General features: G+C 38.1%; 2 protein-coding genes across 2 annotated transcripts; both read right to left on the bottom strand.

The window, feature by feature from the left end:
* Positions 1-497: 497 nt before the first annotated feature.
* On the bottom strand, positions 498-3695 carry LOC140798475 (uncharacterized). Its single transcript, XM_073152315.1, has 3 exons — positions 3049-3695; positions 2033-2467; positions 498-1027 (listed from the first exon to the last, which is right to left on the bottom strand). The coding sequence occupies exons 1-3, from the start codon at positions 3494-3496 to the stop codon at positions 846-848; spliced, it is 1065 nt and encodes a 354-aa protein (XP_073008416.1). The 5' UTR covers positions 3497-3695; the 3' UTR covers positions 498-845.
* A 2136-nt stretch (positions 3696-5831) lies between these two features.
* LOC140799019 (cation/H(+) antiporter 19-like) lies at positions 5832-10158 on the bottom strand. The gene is made up of 5 exons (XM_073153114.1): positions 10049-10158; positions 9750-9945; positions 7792-8523; positions 6971-7639; positions 5832-6878 (listed from the first exon to the last, which is right to left on the bottom strand). Exons 2-5 carry the CDS (start codon positions 9939-9941, stop codon positions 6066-6068), a joined length of 2406 nt encoding a protein of 801 aa, XP_073009215.1. The 5' UTR covers positions 9942-9945; positions 10049-10158; the 3' UTR covers positions 5832-6065.
* Positions 10159-15124: the final 4966 nt, after the last annotated feature.

Genomic DNA, 15124 nt, shown 5'->3' with positions numbered 1-15124 from the left:
ATAAAATTGGTTTTATTCTATTATTGTTCCTTAATCTCGTAATATTTTAGGTATTGTAGGGAATGTTACGTACGGATTACTCTAACCTTTCACTTGTATCAAGTATTCATTTTGCTCACCTAAGGTCTAGACTAAATTTTTTGACCACCACTGAGTATTAAGATGTCATCTTTCTATTAAATTTACCCACCAATCACATTCTTTAAACTTAACATAGGTAAAAGATTCATAATTATTCAAATAATGAGATAATTATTATTGCAAAAGCATTATAGTAATTTGATGGCTCTATTAATGGCAGTTTAGCATTTAGCATTAGTCTTGAAAGTTTAAATTAAAGTCATAAGGGGAATTTGTAATTTACGATATATATATATATATAGTATTACTAATATTCACATTGAAGCATGAAACAAACAGCAAACATGGTTCAGGAAAAGAGCAGTTGGACAGATTGCAACCCATAAGATTTCTGATGCACCAACTCTGGCTAATGCTGGAGATGAATCCAATAACTCAAGAATGAAATCTTTGTACACTCATCTCGACTGCTTTGAATAATTCAATCAGAAGTTCCTATAAACACTTCAGTAGAAGCAACAAACATAGCTTTTCTACATTTTTCTAGTCACTGTGCTATTTGCTATTTCAATCTTTCACCTGGTATCTCGTCTTTACTTTATCCAAGGCTTAGAGCCATGGTTAGAGAACATTTTTTTTTTTCAAAAAAAGTTTAGATTACACAGGATTTGCTTAATTTTGTACCCCCAAATCCCCAAGGGTTTATGACATCATTCAGCTAACTAAAGCTGTATGGTCGACTAATCAATCAGCTTATAACCTAACTATGCCTCTGACTCTGCAGTGCCGGAAGAAGAATCCTGGGAGATCATCATTGACTCCTTAGCAGAGTCCGTCAGATAGGAGTAAGTGAGGAGAGAAGCACCAACGGTAATCGACAAGCCAATGCAGCTCCATATCCACTTCTGCCTTGTCTTTCTTCTCAGACGTTTCCGGCGACCCAACTCTGCACATTCGTAGATGATAAGATAACTTGAAGCTTGTTAGACTTCATACAGTAACTAATGTTACACATATAGAGCATCAGATAGACCACTTCATTTGTATGCGCCTAAAATTTAGAAAATATATCATTCTCTTAGAAACTTAACCGCAGTTCCTTACATTAACCAAGCAAAATGAATAAATATGGCCATGTAAATCCAATTGGCCACCCTAATTGTTAACTTGACATGAATGACTAACAATTCAAACTACTGCTACAAAAGTATAAGGAAATGGATACTAGCAGATACAAGATAAATGTACAGTATGAGGGCAATAAAACAACGGCCTCTCAGCATTAAGTGAAAAATAGCATTTCTGCTAAATCATGTCATTAGACTCAACCATGAAATAGCAAGCCTCTCATAGTGCTGTTGCTAGACAACTGAAAACATTTATAACAGACAATTTTCAGCTATCCCAGCTATCTTTTAAAAGTATTTTTTTCAGCCAAAAGGTCTCCAAGCACTTCAACCAAGTCCAAAAGAAAAAGAAGAGAATGAGGGAAATGAATTGATGAAGAGATATGGATTCTTTATTGGGGCATAGACTATGGGCCAAAATCCCATTAGGAAATAAAGAGAAGAGCAATGGAAATTTTTTATTACTTCCTTTGTGTATATGAGTTCGCACTGATCCCAAAATCCAGAAGATGCTATAGCTAGCAAGCCCGTGACACTTGCACAAAACTGAGGGCCTCATTATGAAAGACTGCCCCGATCTAACCAGTCTTCCCAAATATCTTGGCATTCTGGCTATACTTCTAGACAAGCACAGTGAAAATTCAGATGTGGCTTATAATTTGTTCTCTTTGGAGGTTCCATAAGTGCATAAAAGGAGAACAATTTTTTTTAATATGCTTCTCTAGCTTTATATTTTATTATACACCAATAGTTCTTGTTAAATTCCATTCAAATCATATAATGCTAACAGAAATAGAACTGGTATAATCAAAGAGCTTTTTTACCTATGACTTCTTGATTCCTCTGGTACATCTCACGGTTCACAGCTTCATAATATTGCACTCGATCTCTCAAACGAGAAATTTCATGGTTCTTTGAATCAATAACTTCATTCGCAACTGCTTCAATTTCAGCTCGAACCAGACCCCTGTCAACTTGTTCAGAAATAAGTTTTGAAACAACAATCTCCTGGAAAATTTCTGCAGGATCTGCATCAAGTTGAACATTTTCACCATGGTGGTCAACAGGCAACGGTAAACCCATGTGCGACACAGATTCTCCAATCCGCCGCCACCAATTTTGCATGTCCATAACGGCCTTCTCTGCTATCTTCCTTTTTTCAATCTCTTCAAGAAGAGTGAGCCTTAAACCACACAGTTCAGTCACAAAATCTTTACTGAAGGAAGGAGAGGACTGTGAAACAGAATCAGAGAAGAATTCTGCAGATTCCCAAGCCAATGATATCATTAGTTTATGCAGTGAGTAAGATTAACATCAAAGAATGCTCCAAACAATACACAGACCATTTTAGGAATAAAAATCTGATTTCTCATACCAATCAACCAACACTATTAATGTAATATTCAAGAAATGCAATAGTTACACACAGTTGATGCATCATACTAGACTTCATTGATAAAGGAACAATTATCAAGAATAACAACAGGCTACTCAATGGCTATACGTGTTAAATGTCTTTTTTATATTGAACAAGAAGGATGCATTACACTAAAATAGGTATTCCAAAATACATATATATGTCAATACATTTAACATTACATAGCTATATATATGCTTGAGTTTTGTTTAAACAAGAACTGATAATAATATATATCCAAGTACATCTCCAATATATTTACAATAAAAACAAGTGGTTCATAATAAAAAAATACTATCCGAAAAACTTACTTTAGTTCAATTAGTCATCACCAATCAAACTTAATCCGCTTCAATAATAAAAACCCCTAAAAATGTAATTTTGTAACCATTTGATCAACAAAAGAAAAGCGTTTGCTATGACCTTCGTCGGCATCATAGAACTCGCTATGGCTGACCACAGACGCCGCCCGATTCCAAACTCCAGCGGCGCCGCTGCTGCTGCAGCTCGCGACGCTCGAAGAAGGATCGAAGAAGTCGTCGACGTCACCGCCCAAATCTCCCTCCCGTCGCGGCGTCTCGGTACCATCCCCATCCCCATCCCTAACACCACCGTCACCAACAACCACCACCACCTCCTGCTCCACCTCCTTCTCCTCCACCTTAACCAGCCGGCCCTTGCGGTTCACGAGGTAAGGCGAGGGAGAGACCGAGCTCGGCGAGGAGGGGAACGAGGGGCCCACCGAAACGGGCAGGGGATCCGGAATAGCGTACAGCGCCGGCGAGCGAATAGGAAGAGACGCCTTGGGATTTTCGCGGCCTTCGCTGGCTTCGAGGAGCCGGTCGAGGGCTATGGCGGCCATACTCGGCATCGTCTCTTGGTTGCAGGTTATAGTGAGAAGGAGAGGAAGGCAAATGAAACGTCTCACCCTAAAACAAAGAAAAAGAAGAGAAAAAGATTAGTAGGAGGTTTGGGTTCAGACATATTTCTTTGCCCCTGGACCAAGAAATCTAATAACCCATAAAAGAACCAAAAATATATAATCTTATTACAATAATACCCCTCAATTCAAATCAAACCTGGTCCACTCCACGGGAAGTTTCCAATGTCACCAAATTTTAATGAGCATTTTATACTTCACACCCTACATTATATGTAATTATTTTTCTTATACCCTGTTTCTTTTTACCGCGCGTATGCTGTAATAAATATAAATTATTGTAGGTTTGCTGAAAAGTTGGATGAAGTCGGTAATTTACGACAGATTTGTGTCTTTGAATCTCCCTCTTATTTTATGTATCATATTTAAACGTCTGAGTTAATAAACAATCTATATACGAGCATTCTCTCGAATTAAAAAAAAAAGGAAAGGTTTGATTTGTAAAATTCCCAATAATTGTTTCAAATGTTGGCGCGAAATCTTTTTGCGAGGCGGCCCTTCCGGTGGACCCAAAACCATTATTTTGATTAATAATAATAACAATAATGTCTATTATTTTATGACCAAACTTGCACGCGTTAGGATTTGTATTAAAATTCATAAGATTTATTAGCCTAATAAAATGAGTACAAAGAGAAGATGGGATGCATGAGACTATAATATTTTCTATTAAAAAAAATTAGAGATTAATATGATGCTTTTTCGAGTTTAATAGAGATCGCAATCCTTTGGGATAACATTTTGGCATTTTGATACGGTCAGAATATTGATGCCTTTTGCAAGTATAAATATTAAATAACATTTTTAATTTTTAAAAAAAAGGGTTATCATATTAACTTAGAAAAATATATAGGGAGTCGAAGGTTGACTTTGACCTGGTTTCCGTCATCCCTAACGTCATCAAATTGGGTTAGTTGCTCGTCCGTAAGGTAGGTAGTTCTAGTTGGTTTGTGCATTTATTATAGTCTTACAAACATTTTGAATCATATGTTGGGTTCATATTGACCGGTTCGAAGTTGGGTTTGGCCACACAAAAAAAAGTTATTAATCTTTGAATATATATAGATTGAGCAATTGGAGCAATACTAAAATATTTATTCTATTATTTAAAATAAAGTCCAATAGCTAAAGTTCAGCAGGTCGATGCAAGTTTAATTTCTAGCTAAGCGTGGACACAAACTAGCTCTCTCAATCTTAGGTGGGTAGAATTGATCTAATCAATTCTTCCAATTCTAATCAATCATTATTAAATTTAAGTTTGGATTGAATTTGAGCCGCCAAATTTAAGGCTTCAATTGGGCTTATTTATTGCTCAAGCTCGAATTAGACTTGAATTCACATCACACTAAAATTACGCACTCAAGCTTAGTTTGAGCTTGCATTAGGCTTGACTTTAATGCAATGGAGCTAATAGCAGTTAGCATAATATTAGGGCTCAAAATTAATTTTGAAACCGACTCAAATCTGATCAACTCAGGTCAGGTCAGGTCATTTATGTTTATACATAGAAAGAATCGAACTTATAATTTATTTTAGTGATCGGTAGAGCCTAACGACTAAGTTTGTGACTTTAGATATACTCCAATTGATTCCTCAAGTTGCAAGCAAGTTTTGTGCGCTTATGTGTTTTAATACTGTATTACCAGTATACACGCCATGTCTTCATTGTGTGCAAAGTGACATAGGGATTAAAATCAGGTAAACTTTATGTTAATGGGTTAGAATATTAAACATAAATATGGGTCGATTATTAAATGAGACTTTTAACTTAAATGGATTAACATGTTCTTAATTAAGATTCTTTGTGCACATAACATCAAGGAACACGTGAGATAATTAATTCAGCCTCCATACTATACAAAAACAGAAAACATAAAATAAATGAATCCTAATTTTAATCTCACATGTGTATCTTTGTATTAACGTCGTTAATTTAATTGCGAGGTCTTTGTCTAACTAGTAGAATTTTCCTCATTTATTTTTTGTGCCCCCCATGAGATCAGATGAGAGATATTTAATAGTCGAACAGGTAAAAATTAAATGTCACAAAAAAAAAGAGAGAGAATCTACGCCAAAATTAGCTATAGTTCATGGTCTACCATCCGAAATCTTAAACATAAAACATACAAAGCATGCATCAAAGCTTATGAACACCAACCAAAAAAAAAAAAAAAACTAGCGGAGAGCTGGGGTCGACGCTCTTCTAAAGTCTATTCTATCTCCTTCAGTGATCCGATCTCCTTGGATTCCGGGAGGACTTCTTCAATCTGAGAAAATTAGAGTTGTTCTTTTATTTTACCCATGTATACCTATACGTGTGTGTATATATATATATATACACAATTAGACGGTTAACAGTAAAAGCCGAGTGTAGTACAAATTAGTACATAGCTGCAACAAACGAGAACTAGAACTATCGCTTTTAATAAACTTTTCTCGTCACGATCGATGACGACGAGAAAAATCCATTAAAGACGATTGGCACGTACGTAGAGATCTACTATTTTCTAGTAGTCTGGTTAAACGCCGGCGACGCCACCGGCACCACCGTCCGGCTCACCACGCTCACCGACTCCTCGTCGTCTTCCTCCACCACCGCCAATTTTGACGTCCCCGCTTTGGATTCGTCGTAGCTCTGAATCACCAGCACCGACGCTGTCGTCGAGAACTCCGCCGACGCCAAGTAGCTCCCGACGCTCCCCAGCTCGGGGCAGTCTGTTCTCTCCATTATCGGCTCCATCGCCGTCGTCCTCCCAACCAAGAAGAGGTTACTCCTCCTCATCTCCGCGATCGTACTCACTACAACACCCCTCTTCTCCTCCTCCGCGACAACCTTCTCCATGTAACTCACCGACCCATCGCTCACCGCCGCAGCTTTCGCTCTGAACTCCTCGATGGCCGCGTCGTCGGTTGTAACGTCTTCGCTTACCGCGGGGAGGAAGCGGAAGCGAGCGAGGGTGACAGAGACGCCCGGGTGCTCCGCCATGCGGGTTGCGTAGGCGAGCACCTCGCGGTCGTCGGGCCCGCCGAAGAAGAGCACGGCGACGGTGTAAGACACGACGCTAGCAGTGACCTGGGCTGCACCGCCGAGCCCGCGGTCTACCAGGATGGCGGCGGAGCAGGGCGCGTCGCGGAGCACGCGCTGGTTGATCTGGTGGTAGGCGGATCCGAGAGACTCGAGCGAACCGTCGGCTTGGAGCGTCTTGTGGAATGGAAGGATGATGAGTGCAACACGCTTGCTCGAAGCGCTGGATATGATGTCCTCGTGAATGGTGTCGAGGTCGGAGATGGCCGTCATGGATCGGACTGACACCTGGTAAAATAAAATGGATCAGCTTAAGATTTTAGTGTAGTTAGTAAGTTAATAAGATATGAGAGCCCAAGTTTCTAAGTTGGAATGTGTACCGAGCTTAGTTGTTGGTACGCTTCGAAGGCCACCTCGACCTGCCCGGCTTTGGTGCGCTTGTTGAAGAACGGCACCCCGTTCCGACGAGCCCTTTGCACCATGGATATGGCGGAGGAGCGCTCGGAGAGCTCGACGAGGTGCATGGCGTATAGCGTGAGGCGGCGCCGCCGGGTCCCGCGGGAGGACTCGACGAGGTTGATAATGGAGGGGATACTGCGGCTGGCGTGGAAGCAGGCGAGGACTCGGAGATCGCTGTCTTGGTCGGTGCGTTCGACGGTGCGGTGCTTGTAGGGGGCGGAGCGGCGTGCGGGTTTGTAGATAGCGGTGACGACGGGGGTGGTGATGAAGGTGGTGAAGAGGGCCATGAGGACAAGGATGGCAAAGGACTCGTCATTCAGAACCTTGCGGTCACGGCCGATGTTGAGGACTATGAGCTCGACGAGGCCCTTGGTGTTCATGAGGAAGCCGAGGGTGACGGCCTCGCGGATGGGGACGCGGACGAGGAGGGAGACGACGACGGTGCCAGCGATCTTTCCGAGGCATGCGTTGGTGATGACAAGAACTAGGAGGCCCCACGATTTCGCGCCGGAGATAGTCGCCACGTTGGTCTTGAGACCGCTCGAGACAAAGTAGAGCGGGAGGAAAAGCCCGGAGACGAGGTCTTCCAGCTACAACGATTAATCATTTTGAAAATTATAAAAGTTTTATATATATGTGCATTTCACACCCTATATTATGTGAATATTTTAGGGACACGTTGGACTAAAACCACAATAAATATATAATGTAGGGGGTCCAATGATTTTTTTTTTTTCGTTACCTTTTCGATGAGTACACCGGCGAATGGACTGTCCTTGGGGACGATGACGCCAACGATGAAGGCACCGAAGAGGGCGTGGATCCCGATGGTGTCGGTGACGAATCCGGCGGCGAGTACGATGGTGAGGGTGGCGCAGATGTAGACCTCCTTAACCGGCTCGCCTTCCGGAGAGCGGTGGGCCATCCATGTGAGGAGGGGGCGGAGGAGGAGGGCGGCGAAGGTGACGAATGCAGCGCCGGAGAGCAGGACCCAGAGGGATACAAGTGGGGACCCGTCGCCGGAGAGGGCGATGGCTAGGGCGAGGAGGATCCAGGCGGCGATGTCGTTGACGGCGGCTGCGGACATGGCCATGCGGCCGAGGTCTGTGGTGAGGAGCTTCAGCTCGGCTAGGATGCGGGCGAGGACGGGGAAGGCTGTGATGGAGAGGGCGACGCCCATGAAGACGAGGAGAGGGCCGGTGCTGGCGTCCTTGACGACGGTAGAGCGGAGGACGACGGAGGTGCCGATGCCAAGGACGAAGGGAAGAGAGATCCCCGCGAGGGCGATAGCGACGGCGCTCCGACCGGTACGGCGGAGGGCCCGGAGGTCGAGCTCGAGGCCGACGAGGAAGAGAAAGAAGAGGAGACCGATGTTGGCGAAGGTGTCCAACACCGTTAGGCTACGGTCCGGGAACACCGAGTCCAGGAACTTGGTGCTCCGGCCGAGAGCCGACGGGCCGAGTAGGATGCCGCCCTGAACACCAACACCAACGAAATACAAAAAAAAAAGATATCAGGAGAATTAGTCTGGATAAAATTATTCTAGTAAGAGGGTAGAATAAGCTGTGAGGATTAGTTCAGAAGTTCAGATAAATTAAATGTAAGAAAAGAAAATGGATTTCACATCTATTTGTACGTATATATATATATATATATTTAAATAATTTTATTTTGCATCCTCCAACTTAACTAACTATTAAATTTTAACCAACCATTTAAGTATAAAAAGATATAAGAAATCTTATTCTTATTTTCATACATCACTTTGCCTACGGATATTTATGTCTTTTTAGTTACCAATAAGGTTTTAATTTTTAGTTATTAAAAAGTAAACTATGGGGCATATGTGTAAATAAATCAAGAACTTAATTTAAAAAGGTATACATGGAAAAAAATCCAAAGAGAAAAAGGTAGGGGCATATTTGTTTAAGGAATTATTCCTTATCTCTTATCCGACCTCCAAATTGATAGAAAGCAGTGATAAATGAGAGCTTATCACTTATCCCATCTCTCTTTATCATGATCTTGTATTCCTATTCCATTTGGTCAATAAGAAAAAACCAAATGATAATAAGGATTTATCCTTTTAGGTCGAACCGAATTTTATTTATAACTCCTAATTTATGTGGGATATGTTCTACATAACCTCTACTCTTGTATCTAACACAATAGATAGATATTAATTATTCCATTAGACACAGTACAAACTTTGGGATCATGCTATCGCCACGCAGTTCTCATGCATTGAGACGGAGAATAATTTGTGAGAATAAGGGAGATATCCAGACTAGGGCATCTTCTTCATACGCTACTACGTAAGGGTCACGAGATTAATTTGTTAATCGAAACCACTAAGTTTGTTGACCTTCTAAGGATCGAGTACTACATCACATGCAATGCAAGCTCTTATTACGTAGTATATTAAGCTTCTTGTTAAAGTGCAAAGTAGTTGACGACCGGCATATTTAGCGTGCACTACTTATCTTAATAGAGTTGGCCAAATTAACCGAAGTCTATAAAGCTTGGCTTGTATTCGATTTTATGTTAAGTACCAATTATAACCCTACTCCATTTCTTTAGGCGGTACTAAGTAAAGGCCCTATTTGTCCGTTTCTTCCTTTCCAATCACACTATGGCTTTGGAACTTTCCTTTGCAAACTACCTCTAGCAAGAGATTCCGAGAGAGAGAGAAGGACTCACAATAATCTCGGCGATGACACGGGGCTGACGGAGTGGCCTGAGAACGAAGGCGAGAGAGCGAGTGACGACGACGACCAAGCAGATCTGGAGGATGATGAGCGGAAGCGCGAAATGCAGCGGATTGTTGCCTTGCCATGCGCCTTCCGATGTCGCCTTCATTGGCGACGGGCACGAGCTATTCGTCGCCTCCATTCTCCTGCAATTTATATCGATCCCTAGAAAACTAAGAAGATGAACTTTGATCCGAAAGAGATTACTAATGTAATTGGGCGAGGTTTAGGGTTAGGAATTCTTCTTACCTTCTATCGATCAAGAGGCCAGATATATGGCGATTAAGAGATTTTATCGTAGTCCACTCTGAAACTAAAGTGGACTCCAGAAGAGAGAGGAGAGAGGAGAGAGGGAAGGGTCTGATGCTTGCTTTGGAGTTTGTGTGGGGAAAGGAACGATGATTATTTATAGGGGGGGGTTGGACTGGTCGCACCTCTCTATCCGTTCCACGTGTCACAAGCACAAAATTAGCTAGCCTCTTCCCGAATTACGCTTGTAAATTGGTTCATTTTTCTTGCATACCACATCAGCACTCGATCATTTAATTTTTAAAGTAGGCCATCGAACACGTGTATTTGATGATCTCGATCGCATTCTAAATAACTAGATTCACAACACGTATGAGTAGACACGAATCTCACAGTATGACTGAGTAAGCCAACTAATATTAAATCCCAAAAATAGCCGTTTCAGAGGGGGTGTATATGCAATTTGGATTTAAGAAGGGTATTCAAGTAATTAAGCCATGTTGGACAGCAAGAGCCAACTAACCCTAATCCATCCATCCATCCATCCATCCATCCCTCCTTAAATTCCATTCGGATAGGAAAATGCTGCCCTAAATTCCGATGCTTCGTAGAGTTTGATACGCGAGAAAGTTAGAAGCCCAATTCGCGGTCCAAATTAAACCCTAAAAATAAAAATAAATAAAATAAAATTATAGTAAAAGGTCGACTTGACTTGATAAGCTCTAGGATTAGATAAGCTATACGATTGATGCATATGACTCAAATTATGTACGTTGACATATGCATGATGACATAATGCCATGTGCGTAATTTTTTCCTCCATACATACTTGTACGAAAGTTACACTCGTAGGACAAACACAATATGATCACACCCATTGAATGATTCAAACTGTGGATAAAGAGAAAAGAAGAAGAAGAAAGCTTTACAATGTTTAACACTTTTTGTAGCTGAAAACTAAGTTCACAAGGAAAAAAAAAGGGGAATCCCACTGTTAGGTATTGTTTCATGAAGTATTCCCAGTGTTGTTTATTCCTGGAATAAGACTAATACTAGAGAATTTATACTAGTATTTAATTATATTTAATATGATATAGAGTTAAAATAATAATTTAATAAGTGACTAAAATATTTTTTATAATGGATGAACGAAGAAAAAAAATAAAGAATAGTAATTGATAAATATAAAAATATTAGAGAGAAAAGCAAGTATTATTATAGTGGTAGAAGCCTAAATTGTTGTTTTATTTGTTATGGTAATATAAGAAGACTTATATCAAGTAAGCATGTTCTTATTTCACAAGTAAACGGGTATTAGTGTTCTGTTATTAAACTCTTAAAACTTAGAGAAATTTGTGAAAAATCTCGTATATTATGGGCTTTTCTAGTTCGATTTATGCTTTATTGCTTAAAAAATCCCTACCTTTTTCTTTAAAATAAAGTAATTTAATCATTTGTATGAATTATAACTCATCAAGAATCTAAAAAGAAAATGCTCTATTTAAGTCGAAATAATATTTTTAAAAATAAGTTATTTTGGTTACCGACCTAATGATTTTACTCTCACCATCCTTTTCTGTGAAATAATTCTAAATCTTAAAACAAATTGGCCATAGATATCAAGGAGTATAGTGACATATTACCAACTGCTATGCATTAATGCATATATAGTCAATGCTGAAGAAGAATCAAAGGGTTTTTAGATGATGAATGGTAGATGACAAGTTACATTGCAATTTTGGATCCAAATCAAAGACTGTGATCATCTAAAGTCGAGATTTTTTCAATGGAAAACTTAGAATATTTGAGCCTGGCATATATATAAATAGACTTGTCATCAACATGCATGGACGTCAGTGACATAAAATCTCTTGTAATCTTAGTCCAACCATTTCCATGCATATAATTGATAGAAAAAGTTATCAACTCTTTTGTGGCTAAAATCTCAGCTGTCACATTATATTAGATGTTAACTAACAAGAGTGGAAGAAAGTTACGCAAGTTTTTCATTATAGCAAGACTACTAGATGAGAGAAGCTTTTCCGGAAGAGAGGTCCAGTGGTTATTTGGCAAAAGGAAATATCCTAATTGAAATATTTAATGATACTTCATATGAAATGTTTTTACTTAGGTTGTGTTGTATTTTTCCACTAGTTAAGACATCTCATCATGATATCATATAGATATATACCAAGGTCTTATATCCATATATTTATTCTTGTTATTTGATGGTTTATTACAAGTTTAAATTTTAAACTTCTCCTAAAAATAGATGAAAATTAATAACTCTTCCTATAAGTTAAGCATTTCTAATGAATCCCCTTTTGAATCCTTGCGGCATCGATTTAATTAGAACTTTATTAGTTTGGCCTGATTTCTTAAATTTACTCGTGTACTTCAAACTTAAATATTTAACCTTCTCGTCGGCTAGACCAAGTTAGAACCGATAGTCTATTATTAAATTATATATAAAAAGATTAATTATTTCTATAGAAATATAGTCTGATTCAAAAATGATACCAGCAGTTTGGTTATTTCGCAATTTATTTACAGTAGAAAATTATTATAATAAAAAATTAAAAACAAACTAAATGAGGGGTAAAATTATGTAGCTTGTAGCATCTAATTACGCTATAATTAACAATTAAGGTGAGTTTTTGGCGGATGATCAAGATGGTGGTGATGCTTAAAAAAAGGGTTAAATTAATTGGACTACAAGCTATGTAAATGCCAAGAAGATAATCTTCTTGTTGGAAAAACGATTATGGCATGACAAAAATCATATAGAATGCAAAGGAAATGGCTGAGTTTTTTAGTCCTAACTAAATCACACGTAAAGATTGTTGCATGTCGTCTAACACCGTTTTAATTGCATAAAGTTTGCAAATGTAAGACAATGTGATATTTTCTTAAAAATATTTGCGGGTTTACATCTCAAAAATTGGTATATGTGTCTATATCTCTTAAGAAAACTATAAACACAAGGCACGCTTTTTTAATCCATTGCTTATTAAAAATAATAACGAAAAAATAAACACTAAGATTTTTACCTATTAAACTACGTAAAAAATTATAAATCTAAACTCAGATCAAAATCAGTCACGAATAAAAATATCATAGTTTATAAGATTGATTTACAAACATCTGTTGATTTTTACAACTCCGTCTAAAATATTTTGCTTGCTAGATTCCACAGTACACTATATTCTTTGACAGATTTTTAATCTCAGTGACTATCGAGATTGATTCACCGTTTCAGTAATATGAGAACAAACAACATCAAAATTAAAGCCCTCGATCTCTCCGTCTAAAGCCAATAATCTTCTTTTAAAATTCTCTCAATGATAATCATAGACAATTGCTAGGGTTAGGCCTCTTTTTAACATTTAAACACCTCTTCAAGTTACAAATAAGCAACTTTGGAACAATATACATTAAAAAAAAAAAACCCATACACATCTCGACTACGTGGCATTGTGCAAGTGGCTAAGGCTCTTGTACAAAAACTAACTTTATATGCATCCTATCCATTCCATATGTCCTTGTCATAACATGTGAATGTACAAGGTAAGTGCATACATACATACTCACATAGAACTTTCTTATAAGCAAAATGTCAAACCCTAATAAAATATTTATCCGATAAGTTGATAAGAGCTTGTGACCTAATTAAAAACCCATCCACGTCTCCCTACCTCTCCACTCCTCAATAATTATTAATTCCAAACCTCAAAAAATAAAAAAAAATAAAAAAAATCCAAGCATCTAAAGCTTTCAATTGAGTAATTAGCTATTGGCTTCTTCTCTATAGTCAAACTCTCTTGCTATCTTATATATATATATATATATATATATATATATATATATATATATATATCTAAAATAATTAGAAAGAATACTCCCCTTAGACTAGTTGGTAATTAATTTCGTAACGCCTCTAAATAATTTGTTCTTCTCGAGGAAGATCCAGAGAGATTAGTCGTAGATTCATGGATTAATGTTATGTTTTTTTTTCTTAATTTTTTAAGAGCGAGAAGAATTTATTATATTGCAGAATAATGAGAGGACGTGCTAAAAGTGGAAAGTTGATAATATACTATTATCTTAACTCCAATAATGGAGTTGAATATTTGTATAAGTTGACATCAGAACACTAGAAGACACCAGTTGCTGTGACAAGGATCTAGAGTGTCACGGAGAAACTGAGAAAGAGAAAACTATCTCTTAAACTCTGCTACATATACTTTTTAATTATATTTAAATTTGAACTTATTAAATCTCGGGAGATAAGTCTATTTTTGAGCGGCCCAACCACTGGCATAAATAGAGAGCTAGATTCATTGTGAATCAATCGAGATGCACTATTGAATGCATTAATTAAGTACATCTTATGACACACAATCGATTCGTCTTTTTTTACTAAATGATACGATTAGACTAGTTCGCACAGAGTCAACCCACACTGAATCATAAATCACACAAATAATTAATAATTTAAATTATTATAAAGATAAATTACGTCAGCATAGTAATAACTGATTTGATATATTTCTACGAAATAGTAGTTATAATTATTCGAGTTGCACCTTAGTTACCATCGAGTGTAGATCGTGTTAATTTACAAAATTACATCCCAATATTTCAAGGCGAAATATAAAAATATTTAAACTTCCTTGTAAATTTTAATATAAAATTTCTACTCTCTCTCTCTATATATACATGGAAAGAGCATAAATGGATAAGATATATATCCTAGAGTTTGATAATATTTTTTTTTTTCTTTTAGTTGTTTGCAAACTACATAATAAATATCAAAATAACTAGCCAACAACTTAAACATTAACAACGAACGCTGACAAAATACCACAATAATTCTCATTTATATATAAATATATGCACAAAGGTAGACAACGAAAAAATTGCCAACTATGTGTCATCAAAGTAGTGCAAGTTGTAAATGTTGGTCAGAATAGGTTTTAAAAATGTAATTAATTGTGTGGCTACTGCGTTTCGATAAGGAAATGTCTACGTGGCAGATTAATTTTCCGTCATTTGTTTGACAAACAAATTGCAAGT

This window comes from Typha latifolia, chromosome 12 (assembly GCF_019914945.1).
Source record: "Typha latifolia isolate L0001 chromosome 12, TyphaL0001v2, whole genome shotgun sequence".
NCBI classification, from domain to species: Eukaryota; Viridiplantae; Streptophyta; class Magnoliopsida; order Poales; family Typhaceae; genus Typha; species Typha latifolia.
The sequence above is the reverse complement of the archived record's forward strand: the minus strand, read 5'-3'. Positions and strand labels throughout refer to the sequence as shown.

Coding starts and splice junctions, on each gene's coding strand:
- LOC140798475 (XM_073152315.1), bottom strand. CDS start 3,496: ATGCCGAGTATGGCCGCCATAGCCCTCGACCGGCTCCTCGAAGCCAGC. Junction 2,468..3,048: donor GTTCTATGATGCCGACGAAG/GTCATAGCAAAC, acceptor GGGAATCTGCAG/AATTCTTCTCTGATTCTGTT. Junction 1,028..2,032: donor GAGGAATCAAGAAGTCATAG/GTAAAAAAGCTC, acceptor ACGAATGTGCAG/AGTTGGGTCGCCGGAAACGT.
- LOC140799019 (XM_073153114.1), bottom strand. CDS start 9,941: ATGGAGGCGACGAATAGCTCGTGCCCGTCGCCAATGAAGGCGACATCG. Junction 7,640..7,791: donor CCGGTGTACTCATCGAAAAG/GTAACGAAAAAA, acceptor TAATCGTTGTAG/CTGGAAGACCTCGTCTCCGG. Junction 6,879..6,970: donor CGTACCAACAACTAAGCTCG/GTACACATTCCA, acceptor TTATTTTACCAG/GTGTCAGTCCGATCCATGAC.